General features: G+C 55.7%; 2 protein-coding genes across 19 annotated transcripts in view; one reads left to right on the forward strand and one right to left on the reverse strand.

Annotated features, from left to right (window-relative positions):
• The first annotated feature begins 139 nt into the window (after positions 1 to 139).
• LOC122174080 (uncharacterized) lies at positions 140 to 21792 on the forward strand. Of its 9 annotated transcripts, none has more exons than XM_065572054.1 (14): positions 140 to 745; positions 5504 to 5669; positions 6112 to 6276; positions 7076 to 7279; positions 8138 to 8264; positions 8812 to 8986; positions 9123 to 9227; positions 9744 to 9846; positions 10719 to 10861; positions 12135 to 12299; positions 13663 to 13857; positions 15249 to 15516; positions 16622 to 16701; positions 17333 to 21792. In XM_065572054.1, exons 1-13 carry the CDS (start codon positions 545 to 547, stop codon positions 16693 to 16695), a joined length of 2091 nt encoding a protein of 696 aa, XP_065428126.1. In that variant the 5' UTR covers positions 140 to 544; the 3' UTR covers positions 16696 to 16701; positions 17333 to 21792. The 9 variants fall into 9 exon arrangements, with proteins under 9 accessions (XP_065428126.1, XP_065428127.1, XP_065428130.1 ...); XM_065572055.1 differs by having other exon boundaries at positions 13663 to 13848; XM_065572057.1 differs by lacking the exon at positions 140 to 745 and adding an exon at positions 2947 to 3131.
• The window catches only part of GPSM1 (G protein signaling modulator 1), a 152770-nt gene continuing 148431 nt past the window's right edge, over positions 18422 to 22760 (reverse strand). For 9 of the 10 annotated variants that reach the window (XM_065572066.1, XM_008169472.4, XM_065572064.1 and 6 more), the window contains 2 exons: positions 21202 to 21410; positions 18422 to 20580 (listed from right to left, as the gene is read on the reverse strand). In XM_065572066.1, coding sequence (XP_065428138.1) covers positions 20398 to 20580; positions 21202 to 21410 — 392 coding nt within the window. In that variant the 3' untranslated portion in view covers positions 18422 to 20397. The remainder of the gene's footprint in view (positions 20581 to 21201; positions 21411 to 22760) is intronic. The other variant, XR_508912.4, reaches the window with a different exon arrangement.

Below are 22760 nucleotides of genomic sequence, written 5' to 3' on the forward strand. Positions count from 1 at the left end.
TGGCCTCTGGTTTATTCCCATCCTTGTACTGTGCAGCTTCACCTTTGACCAGTCACATGGGAGTTGTTTTTTTACAACTGGAATCTTCATGTTCTCGCTGTAGCATGTAGTGGTGATTTTAAAACCAGCCTTATTTCTTAAATGACACTTGGAATCCTGCTTTGTTCTCTTGTTCCAAGCCTGGAACCAGTTAGGTCTTCATTAACTTGTTTGGGGCAGACCCAGAGGGGGAAAGCACTAAATTAGTGAGTTTTTAGCAGTTCTCCTCTGCTATCTGCATATTTTAAGGTTAGTTCCTCAGCTGGTCTAAATCAGCATGGCTGAATGGAGAGAGATTGACTCATACCAGCTGAGGAGCTGGGCTCTTAACGAACTGGAGCTTGCAAAGCCAGTGAGATTCTGTAGCAGGGAAGTATGCCTCCAGGGTGCTTAGCGGGGTGGCTGTTCTGCCTCTTGTTTCCCCACCTTGGTTTCTTTATTGCATCCCCTATTAACTTTGGGCAGCTTGGTAAATCATCTGCCAGAGGTGGCTGGTACTTGCGGCATGATTCCTCTAAGGATGAATGTTTGGTCTGTAGAATGCACTTTCTTGTGGGGACAGTGCAGCCCATGGCATGGGTTGTTTGGCTGTAATTATCCGAGAAGGATTTTGCACCCTTCCCGCCAAGGGGCTGCTGCAGTCAGGCTGGAGACACCTACTCTGTCTTCCCTCATCTCCATGCCAGCCACAAGAGCCAGCAAATGGGTGAGTGACAAACTGGGGGCTTCTGCTTTACAGGCACTAGCACTCCAGTTACTCTATCTTCTGCACCATGCCCTTCTGGCAGGATTGGTGTGTGCACATACAAGCTAGAGGGATGATGTTTAGTCAGTCACAGCTAAGATCTCCATTGAGGTCTATGCCAGGCATGATGGAGGTAGCCAGAAAGTAGTTGCATTGTCCTGGACACAACCTCTCCAGGTCATGCACAAACTTTCATCCTTTCATAATCCATCAGCAGCACACACTGATTTCCTGTGCTACGCTGGGCATGTCTTGAACGCTGGGCTGGTGCCCAAATGCTCCTGAGTTCTAATTTGGGCTCTGCCACAGTTGTTACATGGTCCTGTTGGGCAAATCACTTCACGTTTCTACCTCCATTGTCCCTTGGTGCAAAATGGGGATTAGGAAACCTAATTCCGTTCCTCCTAGGGGTGTTCTGAGGACTGATTAAAGCTTGTTAAGTGCTGAGAAGATGAGCGCTAAGTCTGAAGAGTGTTTCTAGAGCCACTTGCCAAACACTATTATTATGGGATGTTAAAATCAACCATAGGTGGGAGGGATAGCTCAGTGGTTTGAGCATTGGCCTGCTAAACCCAGGGTTGTGAGTTCAATCCTTGAGGGGGCCACTTAAGGATGTGGGGCAAAAATCAGTACTTGGTCTTGCTAGTGAAGGCAGGGGGCTGGACTGGATGACCTTTCAAGGTCCCTTCTAGTTCTAGGAGATGGGATATCTCCATTAATTTAATTTATAGTATCTAAAAGGCTAGCAGGATGATCTAATGCACAATGATGTGTCTTGCAGCGGAATGGTCACATCAGATTGTCTTTGGGAAAGATCGATTGATGCCCTTTATTCTTGGGGGGGGAGAAAACGGTCTAGTCCCTGAGGTGTAATGGCCTTTCTTGCTGAGGTATAATAAAAAGAACCTGAGTCCTTATCTGCGCTTAAATATCTGTCTTTTTTTTAGGTTCTTATATGGCCTTGCCAGAGTATGTGAGCACCTCACATATATTAATTAACCTAGTGCCATTCGTCTGAAGCTCTCCTAGTACTTCAGAAATGTTAATATAGCCACAGAACAGCTCTGGGTGGAAGGCTAGTAGTATCTTCATGCTTACAGATAAGTCTAGAGTGGTTACATGGCTCCACTGAAGCAAGACTCCCACAGAGCTACAATTTACAATGGCAGCTCTCTGAGGAGGACCGTGCTGTCCTTGTGTGTGTGCAGCGCCTAGCACAAGGCAGCCCCTGTGCTTGAATGAGCCCTATAAGGTCTACCACTATACAAATAATAACTAGGAGTCGGGGGTCCTATATTCCAGCCCCTTGCTTTACCCAGTAGACACATCCCATTAGAATTTGTGGAAACAGGGTAGCTTATTCCCACCTCCCAAGAGCATATTCCCACCTCCCTGTCTCTCAGCACAGTAAAAGTGCTGCGATTCCATTGTGACGGATGCTTTAGAAATGAATGTAATAATATATACTCGTCCCTGAGCACTGCGAGCTCCGTGCTGTCTTGGTAATCATGAACTTGCAAACGTATCTTTGAGAAGTCTCTCTTACCTGTCAGTGTATACACTAATTAAGGACAATGGGCTCACACTACTCAATGGGCCATGTGGCAAGGGAGTGACAGAGGGAACCTGCTGTTTAAATGATATCGTTAACCTAGGTAGCAACGAACAAGGTGGAGAAGGCTGGAGAGCCACCGAGGATTCAAAGTCAATGGGGGCTGAACACCTCTGAAAATCAGGCCACAAGTTAATTATTATTATTGTTCAGTCATAGACCAAGACTCCACTGTGCTAGGCGCTGTACAAACACAAACGAAGGGGTTCACTCTTGCAAGATCCACAGCAATGTTTCTGTAGGGTCTTCCACGCTTTCCATGTATTGGATTGGATTTGACTGGCCTATTTTAAGAGCACCCTGGGAAGGGATGTATTTATTTGCATAATAGAGAAGTCTAGTTTGGAAAAAAATCCACTGTTGCCTGAAGCAAATCTGCCAAAAAGCCTAAATTGGAATTTCTGTTGCTATTGTATATTTTGCTTTTCTCCCTCTGTCCCCCCCCCCCCCCCCAAATGAATAATACTTGGCACTTTGCATCTGCAGGGTGAATGAGCGGCTCAGTTGTCTGTCTGTGTGTGTCAGTTGTTCTCTCCCCTGGCGTTTTGCACCTGCCCCTTTAACACTGGCTCTGCCCGGCCCCTGTCAGCAGAGAAGGCAGAGCCTGAGCTGGGAGAATTTGCAGCTGCTGCTGAGGGTCTGTGCTGGGTGGCCAGGAGGGAGAAGGAGGCACAAAGGGCCAGGAGCCAGGCTGCTTCCCCCTTGCACAGCAGGGGCTGGGCTGAGATGGCTGAGGTAGGTGCAAAGCCCCTTGCGAGAGGGGAACCAGCCTGCCCCCATTCACTCCATTTTCTCCTTAGGAGAGAAGGGAGGAAGGGGCCGCCGAGGCTCCTGGGAATTGTAGTTTTTTTGGGATGCTGCTGCCCCTAGTAGCCTTGAGGGCTTGTTCATAGCCTGGCTGGCCCTGCCCCTGGATCTGCAGAAGGCCAGGGGCAGCTGTGGCTTAGCCGAGCTGGAGGTGTGGGGCGGTTGCTGGGTTTTGAGGCTCCACGGTCGCTCTAGAATTTACGCGGCTCCAGCCGGTTGCACGGAGGCTCTCGGCACAGGATTGAGCCCCAAATGCTGGCGGTGAAGCGAAGGATGAGTTTGTGGCTAAGGCACTGGGCCGGGAGCCGGGAGAGAGGGGTTGAGATCCCAACTCTGCTACAGATTCCCCTTGTGACCTGGGGCAGGGGGCAAATCGCTTTGTCTGAGCCTCTGTTCCCTATTTGTAGAAGTAGAACCCTGCCTTTCTCCCACGCTTTGCTGTTTTATCTTTGGAGGGCTTATGTACCCATAAAAGTTATTCCAGAATAAGGTAGAGTGTGAATTGAAAATGGAACAGCTAGTCCGGAATAGCTCCCTGTGTGGACGTTCTTATTCTGGAATCAGTGCCTTTTTCTGGTTTATCTTAATCCACTTCCAAAGTGGATTAAACTAATTTGGAGAAAGGCACTCTTACTCCAGAATAGCTCATGGACAGACGAGCCCTGAGATCTGTCAAGTCTCTGAGGCGGGAACTGTCTCTTGTTTGTACAGCACCCGGCACAATTGGAGTGGAGTCTGGGGCTTGCCCTGCTCCGGTGCTCTAGCCAGGGAGCAGGGTCAGGGGTTGCTCCACGCAGCTCCTGGAAGCAGCAGAATGGCCCCACTCCGGCTCCTATGTATTTGGGCAGCCAGAGGGCTCTACTCCTCACGCTGGCGCACCCCAAGTGCCGCCCCTGCAGCTCCCATTGACCGGGAACCGCGGCCAATGGGATCTGCAGGGGCAGCGTCTGTGGATGGGGCAGCGTGCAGAGCCGGAGAGGGGACATGGCCGCTGCTTCCGGGAGCCGCTTGAGGTAAGTGCTGCCTGGAGCCTGCACCCCTGAGCCATCCCCTTGTGCCCCCAGCCCTGATCCCCTCGGTCCCAGCCCAGAGAACCCTCCAAACCCCAAACTCCTCATCCCCAACCCCACCCCAGAGCCTGCACCCCTAGCTGCAGCCCTCACCCCCCCCCACGCCACTCCTCAGCCCAGAGCCCCCTCCTGCCCCCTGAACTCCTCATTTCTGGCCCCACCTCGGAGTCCGCACCCCCAACCAGAGCCCTCGCCCCCTCCCGCACCCCAACCCCAATTTGTGAGCATTCATGGCCCGCCTACAATTTCTATTCCCAGATGTGGCCCTCGGGCCAAAAAGTTTGCCCACCCCTGGACTAGAGCCCCCAGGGACTCGATGGCACCAAACTCTCAGGCTGCAGCCCCACGCACCGAGCAGAAACGTTGTGCTCTTCATCAGAACATATTGGAAGGCTTTGTCTGCTTTTAGAAATGTTGGGGGCGGGGTTGTGTGCACTCGGGCAGTCTGTGAATACTGGAGGGGGGTTTGCTGGGAGTAAATTGAAGGGTTTTGAAGTCCTGGGCTCACACTTGAAGAGGCAGTGCAGTCTAGTGGTTAAGGGCACTGGACTGGGACTCACGTGACCTGGGTTCTAATTCCAGCTCTGACACTGACTTTGTAACCACAGGCCAGTCTCTTCACCCCTCTGTTTCCCCTGGAGACCTTTGTCTGCCTGGTCTCTTTAGACTGGGAGCTCCCTGGGGCAGGAACTATCTCTTACTGTAAGTCTGTGCTAGGTTCCATATACACACATCGCAAGAGTCAGTCATTCACTCGCTTTCTCAGAGGAATATTTGTCCCAAGAGCAATTCTCAACAGCTGGCTCTGTTCATCTAAGACCCACGCAGCGATGCCGTTAGTTATGTCCAGGTAACACAGGGAGATGTGTTCAGGGATTGTGTGTTGTCTGAGCAGGGAGCCAGGAGTTCCTGAATTCTCATCTTCACTCTGCTGCTAAATACCTCTGGGACTTTGGGCAAGTTATTTTCTCCTGCTCTGTGCCTCAGTTTCCCCTCTCCAAAAATTAGGTAGAACATTGACTGACTTTCCAAGACTGTTCTGAGGAGTCGCATCATACTTTATAGTTATGAAATGCCAAGTATGAGCCAAGCCTCAGCCAGATCCATAGGTCCGAACAAACGCTTCCTGACCTCAGGGGAGTGTGAATTTCTCTCTGGACTTTGTCATGTGGGTCCAGCTCTGATATTATCTGAAGGAGGCAATAGATAAATAATATGTGCTGTGCCTAGGAGCCATCCAGCACCCTGGCTGTCGTCAGAAGGAGCAGGAGAGTGAGGAAGAAAAGAAACTTTTCTCCTGAAGTGGAAATTGTGGCGAAGGGGAGAAAAGTGAGCAGGGGGGATCGCGCAGCCGGGCGAGGGCGGACAAGGCGGGTTAAAGGAGCAGCTGGCTTGGGTAAGTAGACTTGGGGATAGCGGGTGGAAAGGGTGGCAAAGGAGCATTGTATCAATTATTCTAGACATGCAAAGTTTCTTGCACTGTCCTCTGAAGCGTCTAGTGGTGGCCGCTGCTGGACCAGATCGAGCCCGGATCTGATACAGTCTGGTGACTCCTGTGTTCCTAAACCGCACAAGGGCTTTTCAGCACCATGGCAAATGCGCTTTCTGCCTCTCCCGCTCATTTCCTCTTGCGTCGCATTCAGATCCCAGGGAGGCTTGATACTCTGTATAAGAAAGAGTCAAGACACTGCTGTTTGGCGGCCCATGTGAGGAGGTGGGACGTGGGTGCTGCCGCTCCGGGGCTAGGGCCTGTGGGGGAACGTGGCGGGTGGCTGGTTGGTTGCGGTGGCTGGAGATGCCGTTCCCTTCTCATGCTCAGTGTGTGGGTGTCATTCCAGATTCCGGGAAAGGATGCGGATTCTGCTGCGACCTCTGCAGCTCTCCTTACCTCGTTGACCCCAGCCGCAGAGGCAACCAGCTGAAGACCTCTAGCTCTCTGCCTTCTCCACGCCACAAACGGGATCCCAGAACAGGCCAGGTGCTGACGCTCTGCAACGCATGTGGTGAGGGAAAGTGCTGTCCTGTGGTCTGTGCCAGGCTGAGCTGGGCATTATCTGATGGACGTACCTTATGTTCAGTATCCGTCTCGTCCTCCTGTTCAAAGGATGCTGCAATCCTGCCCCCTGCTGGGGGAAAAATGCATGCATGTATTGAGCCATCCACCCACTGCGTTGTGGTGTGTTGAGTATCTTGGCCCAACAGCCAGCCTGTATGTAGGGCTCCTACTGAAAATTGGTGGCAAAATTCCCTGTAATAGGAAGAGGGTCAGGCCCTTATGATCTTCTCCCAAAGTCTATTCTCTGATTAGATCTGCGCAGGTGAGCGCTGGGCAGCCCTCGCCCCGCTCCCGATGTCTGGTCATCTTTGAACATCTCTTGCCTCATGTTCCCCTCCCCATCGAGTGGTGTCATCGGCCTTTGCCTTTATCCGCTGCCACCCGGGTGAGATCCAGGAGCTGCAACGTGTGCAGACTGACCTTTCCCTGCAAACAGTCCCCCAAGCCCTTCACTTCGATCCCAGGCACGTCTCTGCTTGGTTACTGTCCCAGGCATATAGTCCTGGTGTCAAGCCCCAGAGTGACATGGAGAACGTCAGTGGTGTTGTAGTAACTGGTATCACCGTCTGTAGGTTTTTTAGCCGTAGCTGGGGGGTTGGGGGTGACGTACTGGGATCAGGCCTCTGTTACGTTAGGAGCTCTGCTCTGCATGTACGTGTGAAAAATGCAAAATGTTACAGCTTGTCCCTCAGTATCTGTAATAACCATTGTCTGTAACTCCTCCGGGGGTGGGGATATCCCCCTAGGTCTGGCACTCACCAGGCCTCGGAGCACTCCGAACCCCGCGAAGGATCCTGGGCCGGATGAGAGGAAGCGGCATGAAGAGCAGCTGCAGGCGTTTGGACGGGCCATGGTGGAGCTGCTCGGGGACCAGGATGGGAGCAAGCTCTGCTGTCCTGCCTACACCAGGAAACCCTGCCTCTGTCTCCAGAATTATCTCAAAGCCCCAGGTGAGTGGAGCGGGAGCCTAGAGTAATATAACGTAGTGCTGTTAATCCCAGAGCTCGGTACTTAGTGCACTACTGAATGCAGCCATTGCTGGGGTGGAGGGTGGCAACCAGCAAGTGTAGAACGTGCTAGTGACAGGGATGGGACATGTTAGCTAGAACACTGGGACGTACTTGTACCCTTTGAAAACTGCCATGAGCATGGTGTCCCTCTACAGTCGTCTTGGAAAGCCCCACACGTTGGGACCTGTACAGATCTCTGTTCATCCGGCTCAGAAAGCGGGGAAGGGCTGGGTCACCCCGGCCAGTATATCAACCTGAGGTCCCAGGTTGTTTAAAACTTCCACCTACTAAGTACGGGAAACATTCCTGGACCACTGCAATGGTGCCATAATGCTATCGGGAAAATTGACCGAGACACGTGGCTTAGTCCATGTGCTTCTTGAAAAGTAGCTCAAGCATTCACGTGGCCCCTCCAGAGAGGGCACTGGCTGTAACTCCCAAAGGGTGACACTTCGCTCCACCACTGCCAGTGTCTGCTTTGAGCTATTGGCCCACACCCTAGGGTGGGATTCGAACCCACAACCTGGTGGTGCACACAGTGAGGGTGCCACCAAGTGAGCCATAAAAAATAGTGCCCAGCATTAGTGCAATGCAAGGAGGGAGGAAGGCTGGGTCCTGTGTGTGCTGCCAGCCAGAGCCCCCTCAATCCCAGCCTCTCGGATCCAATCCCACGGGCCACCCCTTCATGGAGGGCTTGGCAGCTCCTCGGAGCTGGGCACAACTCTTTGTAGAGCTCCACGTCCACACATGGGTCCATGTCTGACTCCCTGATGTGCTGACATGCTGCTCCCGTGGCAGGGCTGGGTGAGAGCGAGAGCCGGACGCGAGCCCTCGAGTTCTTGAGGTTGCTGCAGGAATCCAAGCGACTGAAAGCCGTGAAGTTCTGCAGCGCCGGGGACAGCCAGCAAGCCGGGGAGCCCAGGAGGCAAGCAGTGGGGTGGGGTGAAACCCATGGGGAATAATGGAGCAGCACGTCCCCTTGCTGAGGGGTGGCGCGCGTGGGCAGAGCCTTCCCCAGGCAGGATTCTCCATCAGGGCGACCTCAAATGTGTTGCTGCCGGGGCTCGCCCAGCTGACTCATGGGGCAACGCCGATAATCATGGACAAGAACAGAGTTTAGGGTGACGCCTGATCCCTTTCAGTCCAGAGAGACAGACCAACAGGGAAGGGATTTTGGGCGACGACGTGCTACTGTCTCACGTGTCCATAGGCTCCCAAGGCCTCTGCAGACCCAAGGGGCAGAACTGGCTGGCAGCCAGCCTAGCTGGTTTTTGAGCGGCTATGTTGTCCAGTGGTTAGAGCAGGGGACTGGGCCTTGGGATTCCTCGGTTCTTTTCCCAGCACCGATATGAATTCAGTGTTTGGGGCAAGTGCTTTCCCCTGCCTTTCTCCAGTCGTGAAATGGGGGGTAGGCACCCTGATTCTGAGGCCCCGTGCCAAGGGCACAGCACTGTCCTCTTGATTTCCTCAAGGAGGCAAGCGTTCGGGCTGGTGAGCGGCCAGCGGAGATCTCGAGCCTTCGAGGACTTTGTCCTGAAGAACCGGAGGGTGTTGCGTGAAGAGCTGAAACTATGCGAGAGAGCCACGCAAAGGATTCTGGGATACTCCAACAACTTCCTGCATAAGAAGCTCAAAACAAGCAGCCAAGTAAGTTGAAATATGAATTCTCCCCCCACTCCCCGAGGATGGGGCCGTGTGGTGCTAACCAGTCTAGTGACGGGGGGTGGGGGTGCGGAGTTACACCCCAAGAGGGTTGCTAGTGGAAGCCTGGTTTCCCTTACAGAAGCCTGCCAGAGTTGAGCGGAAGAAGGGGAAAGGGGCTCTGGGGCTCCTCAAGCCCATTGCAGAACTCGGCGAAGAGAAGTGCTGCGCGGCCAACTGCACTGCGGTAAATACTCCGGGGCCCCCACACTGCAGGGACGGGGGTGTCAGGGATGCCGAGCTCGCAGGAGCAGTGGGGCTGATCACGCCTTCAGAGCAAGTCAGTCAGATACAAAAAAAAAATGAGCGTCTGGCATACCAATGCCTCTCTGCCAAAGGGTCCCAGGGGTTAGAGCTAGGGGGACTAAAAGCCAAAGCTCCTGGGTTCTAATCCTGTCTCTGCCTCTGATTCACTGTGAGACTCTGGGCAAGTCACTTAATCTGTTTGTGCCTCAGTTTCCCTAACTGTCAAATCTTTAAAATAAAACAGTCCAGTCTCCAGGGCTCTCTTCCTTTCCCTAGACTGCATTGAGCATTGGCCCGATGTGTTAGTCTGTCCTCTTCTTGCTCCACATGCCTGAGAGGTGGGTGTCCAGCCGGCTTTCACTCTGATGGGGGTGGATCAGGCGGCCTGGCGTGTATATGGACGGTACCGTATAGCATACAGGTTTCCTATGCGCTGTCTCCTTTGGCTCTTTCTCAGATGGCCCACACCTACGGCCGGTTGCTGCAGCACTGGAGGGATCAAGCATTAATGGGCCAGTCGGAGGCTCGCCGAGTCCTAGCCGAAATGCTAACGCCCTCAGGTGAGTTGTCAGCATGTGGTGTGTCCCTCTGGTGATTGCACAGGTAAAGGAATAGAAAACCTGCCTTACGGTGATAGACTCAAGGAGCTCAATCTAGTTAGCGTAACAGAGAGAAGATTATGGGGTGATTTGATCACAGTTTGTAAGTACCTACAGGGGGAGTAGACGTTTGATGATGGGCTCTTCGCTCTAGCAGAGAAAGGTCTAACACGATCCAGTGGCTGGAAGTTGAAGCTAGACAAATTCAGACCGGGAGTAACAGGGAGAGTAATTAACCCTTGGAGCAACTTACCAAGGGTCGTGGTGGAATTATTGTGGGGAAGTTCTGGGCTCTGCTGTACAGGAGGCCAGGCAAGATGATCACAGTGGTCCCTGCTGGCTTTGGACTTTATGAATAAACGCAGAGCAAAGCTAGGGGTTTATCTGGAAACACGATGTGTGAACATGCCCCTGCCCTCTGCTGGCTGGAATCAGATCCCGTCCTATAATAGCTAGGGCTGACAAAGAGGTTAAAAGGCTCGATGGGACTCCTGGAGATTCTCTTGGCGTCGATGATTGTAAGGTCTGGATCTCCTGCCTGCAGGTGCAGTCTCGTCTGTGTGGGACCAAGCAGCCAGGGCAATGAAACCCTCCAAACAGTCAGGGAAAAGCCCCACCGGAGTTCTGCTAAGAAAATACACCCAGCAGGGGCTGTTGGTGCAGGGCAGATCCCTGCTGATCTCGTTCTTTTGGGGCCTGTTGCAAAGCCCATTCACGTCCATTGCATGGGGTTTGCATCAGACCCCCGATGCTCTGGCATTTGTCCTGGCTGTGCTACCGTCCGTTGTGGTGCATGCAGGCGAGAATCACACCGTTTCCCTGTTTCCCTGCAGGGGGCTGTAGGTGTAACTGTTACCGCTTCATATCCTGGGTGACTGGCTCCAGCCCGAGCACCATTAGCAAGGTTAACGAGCAGATGAAGAGGACGGGGGGAGATAGGGAGCCCCCTCCCCACAGACTCAAGCAGTGGAGGAAGGTTGGTACCAAAGGGCTGTCCCAAAGCTGCTTCTCACCCCACAGAGTTTCTGCTTCGGGTCCATATTTTGCATTGTGTGCATTTATTGCTATGTTTTGCTAACTGCTCATGTAAAGGGCCTTGTGCAGAGGAAGGGGGACTGGCTGGTGGGGGGGGCATGGGGTGTGGCTCCTACTTTCTTAGTAGGGGTGGATCTGTTGGATGGGCTTAAACACTAGATTAGCTCTCTGTGCAAGCAGGTGTAACCTGGGCAGCCAGGCTACTGAGGTAACGAGGGCACCAAGTTGTGGCAATACCGACCCTCGTGCGTCGGGGCTTCTCGGACGGTCTCTGGGGTTAGAAGGGGATTTGCCCTGAATCGTCGCTGGCTGGGAGGGTGCGCGTGTCTTTCTGTGAAGCATTCGCTATAGATCACTGCCAGAGACAGGATAGCGGTTGGTTCTTTGGGGCAGGGGTCTGCCTTTCTGTTCTGTTTGTCCAGCACCAAGCACAGCGAGACCCTCGTCTGTGATCCCGGGTGCTACGCTACAAGGACATAGTCAGAGTCCCTGGGCCTGTGATGTGAGATGGTACTTTCGCCTGTGAGCCTTGAGCACAGCAGCTACAGACGAAGGACGCTCGATGAGCTTAGTCTGGCCTTTTGTTCTCAGTGAGCACGTCCCTGTCTGCGGGGACCCAGGCCTGGTGTGGAACCGACAGAAGGCAGTTCCCCTGTGTACCGTGATACAGCGTCCTCTGCCTACCTGGATGGGACAGTCCAGAGCCAGGGTGACATCACTGGGGCACTAACTCGCCCCAGCAGCACATTTCATCCCGGAGAGGTCCCAAAAGGGCCAGCGCTGTGAGCAGCCTAGCACAGCCGACTGCAACGTACGGCGGGTTGGAGCCCCGAGCCAGCATATCCGTCAGTTCTGACTGAAAGTCTTTTCGGTGTGTGGGCCTAGACGGCCGTCACCCCAGCCGGCCCCCTGGCTGACACTTGGGAGACCACCTCTGTTTTAAGGGTGTGGCGCTCCCGTTGACTATCGGGCACGAGCTACACAGGGAGGCTGAGCAAACAGCCCTGATCTCAGTCTGGTGGGCGAGTGGCTGCAGGGTGGGCGTCTGAGGTCAAAGCCATGACAGGAGGGAGGCGGTGTAAAGGGGGTTATCGGGAGGCTGGGCTGTGGCACCCCAAACACAGACCAGCTGAGCCGGCTCATTGTGTGTTCTGTGGCCATAGCCACTCCCCTTCTGCTCTGCTAACCTCCTGGCTTCCCGTCCCGCCCTGTAGGAGAACCCCAAGCCCAACAAGAAGGGTTGTGTTGCTGAGGAGAGAGCGCAATCCAGTCAGGCACCATTGCTGGCTTCCCCCTCCGCAGCTGGTTCCCAGGAGCTGCCTTCAGTCTCGGTCCACGGGCCAGCCTCAGCGGGCAAGCTGCCCGCCTCTGTAACCGGCGTGAGTAGAAGGGCTTGTTTGGGGTGGACTCTGAGGCCGTGCAGTGCCTCGACCGGCAGAGAGGAAGGGAATCCAGAGGGCTGTTCAGGGAGAGTTGCATTCGAGGGCTGCTTCCCTTTCTGCTCACACAGAGCTGCTTGGTGCTGGCGGTAGCCGGTGGCTAGAAGGAGCCCAGGAGCGAGAGGTTACAGTGCTGTGGCAGCATGCGGGAGCCTTGCCCAGTGCTTGAACCTGCAGCTCCACGGAGAGCCCCCTCTGCCCATACGTGGCGCATGGCGTCCGGCCTCAGCCCAAGCCCTAGGGGCGATGCGTTGCTGCTGGAGCAGTTTGTCTGTCTGCCCTCATGGAGTCCTAGAAATGGAAGGGACCTCGCAAGGCCATCAAATCCCCTCGCCTGCGCTAAGCCAGGACCAAGTCACCCTAGACCAAGGGTTTGTTCGGCCTGTCCGTAAAACCTCCAATGACGGGGATTCCACCACCTCCCTGGGAAGCCAGTTCCCGAGCTGAACTGCCCTGGGAGGTAGAAAGTTTTTCCTGATCTCTAATCTAAATCTCCCTGGCTGCAGATTAAGCCCATTGCTTCCTGTCCTACCTTCCTGGACATGGAGACCAATCCATCGCTGTCCTCTTTCTAACAGCCCTTAACATAGCTGAACGCTGGTATCCGGTTCCCCCTCAGTCAGCTTTTCTGAAGACTAAACATGCCCAGTTTTTTTAACCTTTCCTCGCAGGCCAGGTTTTCTAAACCTTTTATCGTTCTTGTTGCTCTCCTCTGGACTCTCTCCTGTTTGCCCAGAAATCCATGGGGGTGACCAGCTCTATACGGTATATACGCACAGCTGCGCCTCTCCCTGCGCTCTACTGATGTGGAGATCAAACCCCAGCACCAGTCGTCATGTCTCTCTCATTTACTGGTGGTCTAAGACTGCCCAGTTGAGATTGTCCCCCCCAACCCCCGTGCTGGGTGCTGTACAGAGTTAGTCTCTGCACTGAAGAGCTTACTATATAAAAAGACAAAGAAGGGAGGGGAAGGAAGTGCTTTTACCCCCATGTAACAGGGGAAACTGAGGCACAGAGCGACAAAGTGACTTGCCCAGCATCACACAGGGAGTCTGTTGGCACTATCTGGAACTGAGCCCAGAGCTCCAGAGTCCCAGACAGTGGGTTGTCCAAGCCCCTCTCCCTCACCCATCTAACAGAGAGGCCTGGCTAACAGAAAGGTTAAGGAACTGGGAATAGAAGCCAGGAATCCCGGCTTCCACTGCTCTGTCCCAACCACTAGGCTGCATCGCCCCCAGTGTGACCCACTGCTGTGATAGCCTTGTGACCTTGGCAGTGATCTTCCTTTCTGTCCCCCTGGCAGGCTCTGGACCCCTGCCTCCTGCCGCAGGCCATGATTGTCTCTAGCATTGTCTCAGCACTGCCCAGCACTGGCGGGGAGATGACATCACCTTGTACCAGGCGGCCAGCTGGCACGTTCTCTCCTGCACCGGCTGCTGCATCCGCTTCTCTCGCCCCCTCCAGCCCCCTGCTGCACAGAGCCCAGGGAGTACGTCCGGTAAAACATCACCAGCCGTGGGCCGTATCCTCAGCTGCTGTAAATCAGTGCAGCTCCATCAAAGTCACAGGGACAGTGCTGACTTACTCCAACTGGGGATTTGGCCCAGTAACCCAAATGCTTTAGAGAAAGGCAATTAACGTGGGCTTCGCCAATCCAGGAACCAGTGCTAGGAATTCCCTGGTCAGCTTAACAACCAAAGCACAGGCCTTTTGTAAACATAGCCTGGCCATCTGTGGCTCCCATTGATACCTCTAGCAGGACAAGTGTTAGCCCCAGCGCCCAGGGCAGTGGCGTATTGTTGGCCTAGGGCGGCAAATTTGCTCTTGCCCCCTCCCCAACTCCGCCCCTTCCCCAAATCCTCAGACCGCCTCCTCCCCCAGGCGCGCCACGCTTCCCTCCCTCCACCTCCCTCCCAGGCTTGTCGCGCTGGGAGGGAGGGAGAAGCGAGTTGGAGCGTGCTTGGAGGAGGCGGAGCAGAGGTGAGCTAGGGCCCGCAGGCGTGGGGAGTAATGGGGGCCTGGGAACCGCTCCCCGGCCTGCCCCAGCTCACCTCTGCTCCACCGCCGCTGCCATCCCCTGAGTGTGCCACAACTCCCCTTCTCCCCCCCTCCCTCCCCGGCTTGCCGCGGGGGAGCAGAGGTGAGCTGGTGGGGGGGAGGGCGGCAATTTTTTGACGGCTTAGGGATGGCAAATTTGTTAATCCGCCCTTGGCTCGGGGTAACTGCGTCCTCCCCCTGCAGGCCCCTGGACACTGTACCCCTGAAGCCGTGTGCTGTTCAGGTAGCTGCCGGGTGTCGGGAGCGATCCCTGCTCACCTGCGAAGAGTACCGGGCTGTATTACCACGTGCAAAGCACGACCGCACATAGGTTGAGAAGCGCTTTGAGATCTGCGGCTGGTGGAAGGTGCGATGTAAGAACACGGGATTGATACTAACCGTTGCCCGACCCTCCTGTAATACGTGGTTCGCCCCGCAGGTGTCACCATGGCAGAGCTCTTAAAACAGTGATTCTCAAACTACTGTCCTGGTGACCCCTTTCACATCGCAAGCCTCTGAGTGTGACCCCCCTTATACATTAAAAACCCTCTTTAATGTATTTTAACACCATTATAAATGCTGGAGGCAAAGCGGGGTTTGGGGTGGAGGCTGACACCCCGTAATAACCTCGCGACCCCCTGCGGGGTGGAGAACCCCTGCTTTCAAGAGAGGAGGCTGAGCTGATGCTATGCTCAGCGCTGAATGACTCCAAGTGGCTGCCAGCCTGGAAGGCTTAAGGAGATGCTTAGGGGACGAGAAGCGGGCCCCTGCCTTAGCCTCGAGAGGCTCCTTGCGGGCGCCCCGGGTAACTTTCCCTGCAGATTGATGGACGTCTTTTCTCCCACCCCTTAGACTGAGCAGCAGCATCTGCGGGGCCTTGGCTACACTAGGGATCCAGCCCACCCTGCGCAGCCTTCAACCCTGGTCCAGTCTCCGGCTCTCTCTCAGCTTCTTGGTCCGGACTCCGGGCTCCGTCCAGCCCGTCAGCAGATGCAGGGAGCGGAGGAGATACGGAAAGGCCAAGAGCTGCAGCCTCCTTTGATCCTGATGGGGGCAAACAAAGGCGCTGTTCCAGGCTCCATTAACTCTGGGGGCCGGTTTCTTGGTGGCTGCGTTGCAGGTGAGTTGGGGACAGCACAGGCCTTGCGTTGCTGGTGTTGGCTTGGGAATTGCATGACAGCAACAGACGCACGGGGGGAGTGGGGTGAGGGGAGGGAGATTTCCTGGGGGCTCCTAGGGCGAGAGGTGCCTCACACGCCTCTCTCACCATGACTCCCACAAAGTGTAACCCTCCCACCCCCGTGGGCAAGGCAGGGTCTCAGGAAGGCCTGTGACCCATAGTAGCTCTTGAGCAAATGTTAGGCCAAAGCGGAGGGGCACCTCCCTGGGCAACTGTGAGGGGAAGGGAGCCTTGGAACGATCTAGAATCCCCCTGCCCCTTCAGCTGGGGTGGAGCAATGGGTAGACAGAGGAGAGCAGGTCTGTGTGGGGAGCTGGGATGAGACACGTCCCCTGCACAGGACGACAGACAGAAGCTGGGGCTGGGCCCGGGCCCGGCTGGTGTGCAGTGGTGGGAAGTATCCTAGCAAAGCAGGACAGGCCAGAGAGCTCAGCCAAGTACTTCCCTGGCTGTTCCGACAGCAGGCAGAACTCCTCTGCTGGGGATGTAACCTGAGCTCCCGAGGCTCTCGGAGATCACAGGTTCAAATCCCAGCCGGGCTGCTGCCACTATTCCTCCTCCTGAGAGATACAAATGGTATTGCCTGTCATTTCCCCGCTGTGCATGTGCGGCCACCGTGTCTGCAGCGCAGAGGGCCCTTGGCATGTCGTGGAGTAGGTGTTTACCCTGCTGCTCTTGTCCAAAACTTTCCTGGTCTGGTGCATGGTGCTGGTCAGTTGCTGCCGTCTTTCTTGTGCTGTCTGTAGCTTTGGGGTGCTAGCTATCCCTGTTGCTATTCTGAACCTGCTGTAAATGCAGGCTGGTGGTTTACAGCCTGTCTCCCCTTATCCCCAAGTGGTGCCGCCCTCAGCCCCTGGGGTGCTGCTCTGAAGCTGTGAGGAAGGGTAACGTGTGCCTTGGAGGAAGCGGGTTTAACGTACCAGGATTTCCCTCTAGTGCATGGGGCAAAGGGGAGGCTGTTGATTGCATAGCAAGCTGGCAGGAGGTTGTCCCCTGGGCACTCCTTACATGGCCATTCTCATGTTGGGTGACTTCCATTTTCTAGGTGCTGTGAGGGGCCCGCTGCCCAGCGCAGAACAGAGGCTCCCGTCCCAGCTAGCAGGAGGCGATGAGACCTGACAGCCGGTACCAGCCTTTCTGGGCTTCCCCCCTCACCTCCCCTTAGTGTTTCTGGTGGACTTGCCCTGTACCCCCGTGTGCACGCCCAGAGCCCAGCTCACTACAGGCTGTGCAAGAGTGAGGCCTGGGGCCTGATGTTTAGGGGGTGAGAGGGAGCCTCTTTCCCAGCCAGCCCAGGGGAGTGAGAGGCTGGGAACTGGCTGGGAGTCAGTCCTAGGGCTCCTGTCTGCCAACCTCGAATCCACGCCCCTCCCTGGGCCAGCCCCACTCAGCCTAACCCTGTACCGGCTCCTGCTACAGCGCTTCCCCGTGGGCCTGGCAAGAGAGGCTGCTGGTGTGTGGAGCAGAGGCATTGTGATGACAGTGTAGACCTGCAGCTACAGAACAGCCCCTACCATGCCTGAAGGATCCCAAACCCCTTCGCTGCTCCCCGCCGGAGGGCAGGAGGAAGCGGAAACATCAGGCATCTGACCCAACCCCCCACCATTCCAAAGGGCTGGGCATCGCCTGCAGCCTTGGTGTGTGATGTTCCTCTCAGCCTGTCCTTTCGCAGTTCTCTCCTTGGTCTGTACCCGGGGGCCAGCTGTAAGGTCTGTCCCTAGTCTACTTACTGAGTCTCTGCTTTGTGTCTCCGCAGCTTGCCCTCCCCAGCAGCCGCCTCCCTCCTCGTTAGCAGCACACGTGGCTGCCCCAGCGCTCCCGGGGGCTGGAGCGTGGGTCTCAGAAGGCAGTTTGCCAGCTCAGCTATCGGGGCTGCTCTCAGCTCCCCAGGCGAACGCCGCCTGCTTCATCGTGAAAGCTGAAGGACAGCCCGTGAGTGGGGAGGCTAAGGTCACTGTTCACCTCGGCTGGCCAATGACTTTGTGCTGCCCTGGGTAGGGCTAACGCCGTCCAGCCCTGACCTCACTGGCTCCCAGCTATGCAGGAGTGCTCTGGTTAGTGATACGGTATCGCCGCCAGCAAGCAAATCCAGAGCGTCTGGCCCAAGGAGGGGTGTGTCCAAGGGCTAGTGTGAGAAGGCAGCTGTGACGAGTCCAACAGCCCTGCTGGTCCTGGGAATCTGTGGCCACCCTTGCAATCCCTGCAGCAAAGCTGGCCCTTGGAGCATCAGCCCAGGGCATCAGCATTCTAACTGGTGCGGCTCTTGCCTTGTGAAACGGAGACCGGCTGGGTGCACGCCCGGGGCCCTGGAGCTGGAGTGTGTGAAAGCAGGTCAGTGTATGCCCCAGTAAGGTCTAAGCAGCCCCTGAACCTTTGTAAGTGGACAGCACTGCCCTGGGCAGGGGACTTGGCTCCTCATTCCAGGTCCCCTAAGGTAGGACTGACTTGCCCTGGGAGAGAGAGGCCTCCTAGGCTTTGGAACTCTGTCCCATCGCAGCTTCCCTGTGCCTGCCCTGTAGGAAAGACAGGCCCAACTGGGTCCTGTCTCTAACCCATTGCTTGACCTGTCATCACTGGCTGGGAGAGCCAGTTCCTGTTCCCCAAGAGCCCTGCAGCAGGGGCTGGCAGGCAGTGCAAACAGAGACCCAGCAGCCGGGAAGCTCGTAAGCACCTGCTTAAACTTTAGCCTGTGCACTTTCCCCAGGCACTGCTGCTGGAGTTCTCCTGAAAAACACAACCCCCAAAGCCCTTGGTTCCTACCTTCTCTCTCCTGGGCTGGGAGCCCTCAGCCCAGACAAGGGGCTGCTGTGTTCTAGTGAAGCAGGAGACAGTTACTCTTGGCATGGAAGTTTAGACCACAAATGTTTATTAAGCATAACCCTTCCCGCCCCGCCCCAAGCCCTATGTATTTCTATATATTAATTCATTTGGCAGATTTTTTTTTTTAAGGAAAAAAACAAGTACCTGGGGGGTTGAAATTCCCCCTTAAAATGACATTAGCAAATGCACATGTAAAAAATAAATAAGCTCATACATTCAAGTATATGGCAATTACATCACGCTTCCGCAAGCTGATTGGTCAGATTCCAGTTTGTGGCCGGGCCAAGCACTGCAGGGGCACAAGTCCACAGCTGGTCATGTTGCCTTAACAGCAGGAGCCTGGCGGGGTGGCCCCTCTGACCGAATACAATACAGGGAGCGATGGCCCCGCTGAACTGGTCCATCCATCCGGCAGTACTGAGGGTGAATTCTACCTGCTCGCACCGAGGACATCTACACACGTTGGCGCACTGGTGCCTCTCCCCAGCATCCGTTCAGTTGGGCTAAGTGCCGCCGGGCTGAATTTCTTGCTGCTCCTGAGAGCGACAGGGACTCGGCCCAGGCATGGGCTTCGGGGAGACGAGCAGTAGCTGGAAGGCCCACTGAGGACGGGCATAGCTTGTGATTCATCCCTGCCAGTCCCAGCTGCCGCAGCAGTGCAAAGTGGCACCTCGGTACAGCGAGCCCCATTCTGTGTGAGGGCTCAGGGCTTTTGGGGGGAGGGAGGGGCATTGTTTTTCAGCCTATTTGAAAGTGACAAGTCCCCACCAAAGTCAGCACCTTCCCTGTGCGCTCCTGTCACTTTGAAGAGCTGCTGTGCCTAGCCCACACCATGCCTGCCAGGCTGGAGGCCTCTAGCGCCTACTGCAAGAGAAAGGAGGAGTGCTATTAAGCCCCTTAGATGGGGGCAGTGCTCTAAGCTAGATTCACCCTGGACAGACTAACAGCGTTCCTCTAAAAACACGTGGCAGCTGTATTCCTAGGGTAGTGAACGGGGCCGGAGTGACAGCCCTGGGGCGTGAGGTTCCAGCTTCACAACACGCAGCAAAACAAGTTTTAGCCCCTGCTGCTTTGCTTCCACCTGAACCCGATGGGGCCCCTGTGGGCTTCACTGCCAGCAGGGCCAATTGTGAGGCAAACACCCAGGAGCTCTTTGATACAGGCCAACACCTGTCAGGGGCTAGTGCCAAGTACACCGGGCACCACTTCGTTCCTGGTCACAGGTTCCACTCCAGAGTTCCCTGCTCCCCTGTAACAGCATAGCCAGCCTGGCACCGGAGACAGGTCGGGGCCACCTCCATGCTGCTGCTGCTTGAGCGGGGGCAGCCCCACATGTGCACAGCATCTGAACTGGCCTTGCTTGGCACTGCAGGGCAGGACCCCAGCTCCAATGGCTCCCACTATTACCTTGGCAGGCTGGTGAAGACAGCGCCAAACGGCTCCTGGCCAGACCCGGGAGGAGTCCAAAGAAAAGCGAGGCGCCCTGTTAGCCCACGTGTGGCAGAAATAAAATACATTATGGCACGTAGGACTCAAGGTTACACTAACTGCTGGCCGCCATCAGCTTCTCCACGGTTGCACCCTCTGCCTCTGGACGCCCCTTCCTCACAGAGCTCGGCAGGGGGGTGCAGACGCTCCCAGGCACCGCTGGCGGGGGGGCTGCAGCAGCCAGTTCACCAGTTGTCTCAGTCTACGTCCCTGGCACTCTGGGCCCAGCCCCGAGCCGTGCGTGAGCAGTTCCTCCTAGCTTTGCTCAGCTGTAGAACAGTCATTGGTTGCCTATAAAAAGCCATATAGAAAAACTGTCCCCAGCTTGTGAACGTGCCCATCCCCTACTCCAAGGAAAGATAAACCCCCAAAAGTGGCAGGAAACACCCCCCCCCTTCTATAGCCCCCCCCCTTCACGGGGCAGGGCTGCTCCTCCCCGGGAACGTCTGCCACGGAGCAGCTGGGCTCAGTTTTTCAACAGACGACACTTTCCTCAAAGCAAACCCCCAATTCTTAGCTGGAGCTGGGTCTCCTCTGCTGCTGGTCCTCCTGGGCCGAAGCCAGATCCACCCTCTGCTCGTCCATACGCTTGGCCTGGACGCGCTGGATGAGGCTGAAGAAGTCTTCGTCAGGCATGGTGGGGCCACGGGGGACGGCGTCCGGGGGAGCGCAGCGCTGGTCGTCTATCCGGGATGACTGGCACGGCCGAGGGGAGGGGAGGAGAAACAGGTGTTAGAAACGGTTCCCGCCCGAGCGCAGGGGATTCCGCGACCGCTGGCTTTATCTGGCTGGGGAGACAGCGAGCGCCCTGCAGCTGGCAGGAGCCCAAAGGGGTTGTTATGAGGAGGTGGGCAGAAGAATCCCACCCTGGAAACAAAGGGAGCCAGGAACAGTGGCCCTGAGCCCAGGGCTTTGGGGTGGGGGGAGGAAGGGGTGTTTCACAGCTGTTAAAAGGCTTTGGAGTGAATCCTGCTTTAATGGGCTAGCCTCTCAGGCCCCCCTCCCTCCCGGTTTGCAGGCAAAGCCTGGGCACCGTGCACTCACTGGACAGGCGTGGGCCTTGTGCCTCGGCCTACCTCACGGCAGGTGTCAATCACAGAGCAGCACAAGACCTTGACTGGCACCTGCTCTTCTGTTCTGGAGGCACAAATCTGGGCAATCTGAGAGGAGGCTGGGCCCTTTGTTGGTCTTGCCCCATGTTCGTACAGGGCTGCCGACTGTTCGGGATGGGCCCGAGGAGTGGCAGGAAAGTTGGCACTGGCCCTGGCCGAGCAGAGTCTCACCCCTGGGGTCGGTGCAGAAGAGCAAACTGCCTACCTGACACTTCATGAGCATGTTGAAGAACTCGTCTCCTGGCTCCTGGGCATCCCCCTCCATGCGCAGGTGCCCCAGGTTGTTGTGAGTGATGCGGAGGCCGGGCAGGCTGCCCACGCTGGCACGCTGGTCATCCAGCCGCCTGCTCTGGGAGCTGGCGATGAGATCAAAGAACTCCTCTGTCTGCGGAGATGCTATTAACGAGGACTGAGCTGCAGGGGAACAGGGAGAACACCAGGGCGTCAGGCCAGGGAAGGGGCCTGTGTCACGGCGCTGTTCAGCTCTCATTAACTCGTTCGCCACCCCTCTGAGGTCCGGGAGCCAGGACGCCTGGGTTCTGTTCTGGGCTGTGACACTGATTTACTCGGTGATCTTGGGTAAGTCACTTCGCCCCTCTGTGCCTCTCAACGCCACCCTCCCTGCCTTTGTAAAGCACTTATGGCCCCCGTAAAGCTCAAAGTGCATCACTATTAACTAGTAAATGATCCCCTTTTAGAGGTGGGCAAGCTGAGGCAGTGAGCGGGCAAGTGAGGTGCCCAAGGGCACCCATCTAATCAGTGGCAGAGCCGGGATTAGACCAGGCCTGTGGTCAGCCGCTCTCAGCAGACAGGTCATTTGAGCTGCCTTTTTTTTTGCCCCACTTGATCTCTTAACTACCCGCCCCCCCCACTAAGAGTAACCTCATTTCCCTGCCCTGAATGGGCTCACCTGACCCACAGGAGGAGAGAAGTGAATTGCAGCCATTTCATCTAATTGCAAAGAAGAACAAATGACCAAGACTTCTCTTTTAGAACAGTGGGTCTGGCCCAGCCAAAGCTGCATGGCCCGTCTGAGCTGCAGGCAACTCCCGTTACCAATGTGCAGAGCCGGCCAGGGCCCCGTTTCAGACCACGCTTTCTGAAATCAGCCAGCTAAAGTGACTGCCACTCCTAGGGATAGCAGAAAGCTGGCGCTGTGAACTTCCCCTCAGCAGTGCCACACAATCCACTCAGGCTGGGTGTGCTGGAGGCCTTGCAAGGAGCGCGCTCACTCAGAGCACAATGGCTGGCGGGACCTTGCGTGAGGAAGACACGAAGGCTCAGTTTGCACCCTGAAAGCTGGCCTTGGGAGCAGCACACGCTGCGGCTATCGTTTTCTCTATGGCATTAAAAAACCTTTTAAAAGATCAGAGGGGGTTTATTGCCTGGCTTGACACAACATCAATAAAGTCTAGACGGTATCAGTACCTTCCTGGAACGAGGGCTCTGTGAGTGCACAAACACCGGGCAGCGAAGGGGGAAAGCAGCTGCCTTTATAGGGTAAACCGCAGAAACTCTGGCTACACATCTCCCCCTGGCTGACAAGGCTGCGTTAAGGGAGCAGGACAGGATATTAATTGCACTTGGACCGTTGATTTGATTAGATTAGGGAAGAGACGCCTCATTGACGTGGCCTTTCAAGAAGGTACCAAATCTTTAGCACTCTCATTGCATTACCAGCCCTCTGCCTGTGAAGCCACGTGAGCAAAAACTGCACCTTACTCCGGGGCCATAAAACCCTGTCCCCCATACATCTTCCCCACT

Source organism: Chrysemys picta, chromosome 18 (genome assembly GCF_011386835.1).
Source record: "Chrysemys picta bellii isolate R12L10 chromosome 18, ASM1138683v2, whole genome shotgun sequence".
Taxonomy (NCBI): Eukaryota; Metazoa; Chordata; order Testudines; family Emydidae; genus Chrysemys; species Chrysemys picta.

Excerpts from the sequence above, each read along its gene's own strand:
- LOC122174080 (XM_065572054.1), top strand. The coding sequence starts at position 545 with ATGATTCCTCTAAGGATGAATGTTTGGTCTGTAGAATGCACTTTCTTG. Across the intron at positions 5,670-6,111 it reads TAAAGGAGCAGCTGGCTTGG|ATTCCGGGAAAGGATGCGGA; the intron begins GTAAGTAGACTT and ends GTGTCATTCCAG. Across the intron at positions 7,280-8,137 it reads GAATTATCTCAAAGCCCCAG|GGCTGGGTGAGAGCGAGAGC; the intron begins GTGAGTGGAGCG and ends CTCCCGTGGCAG.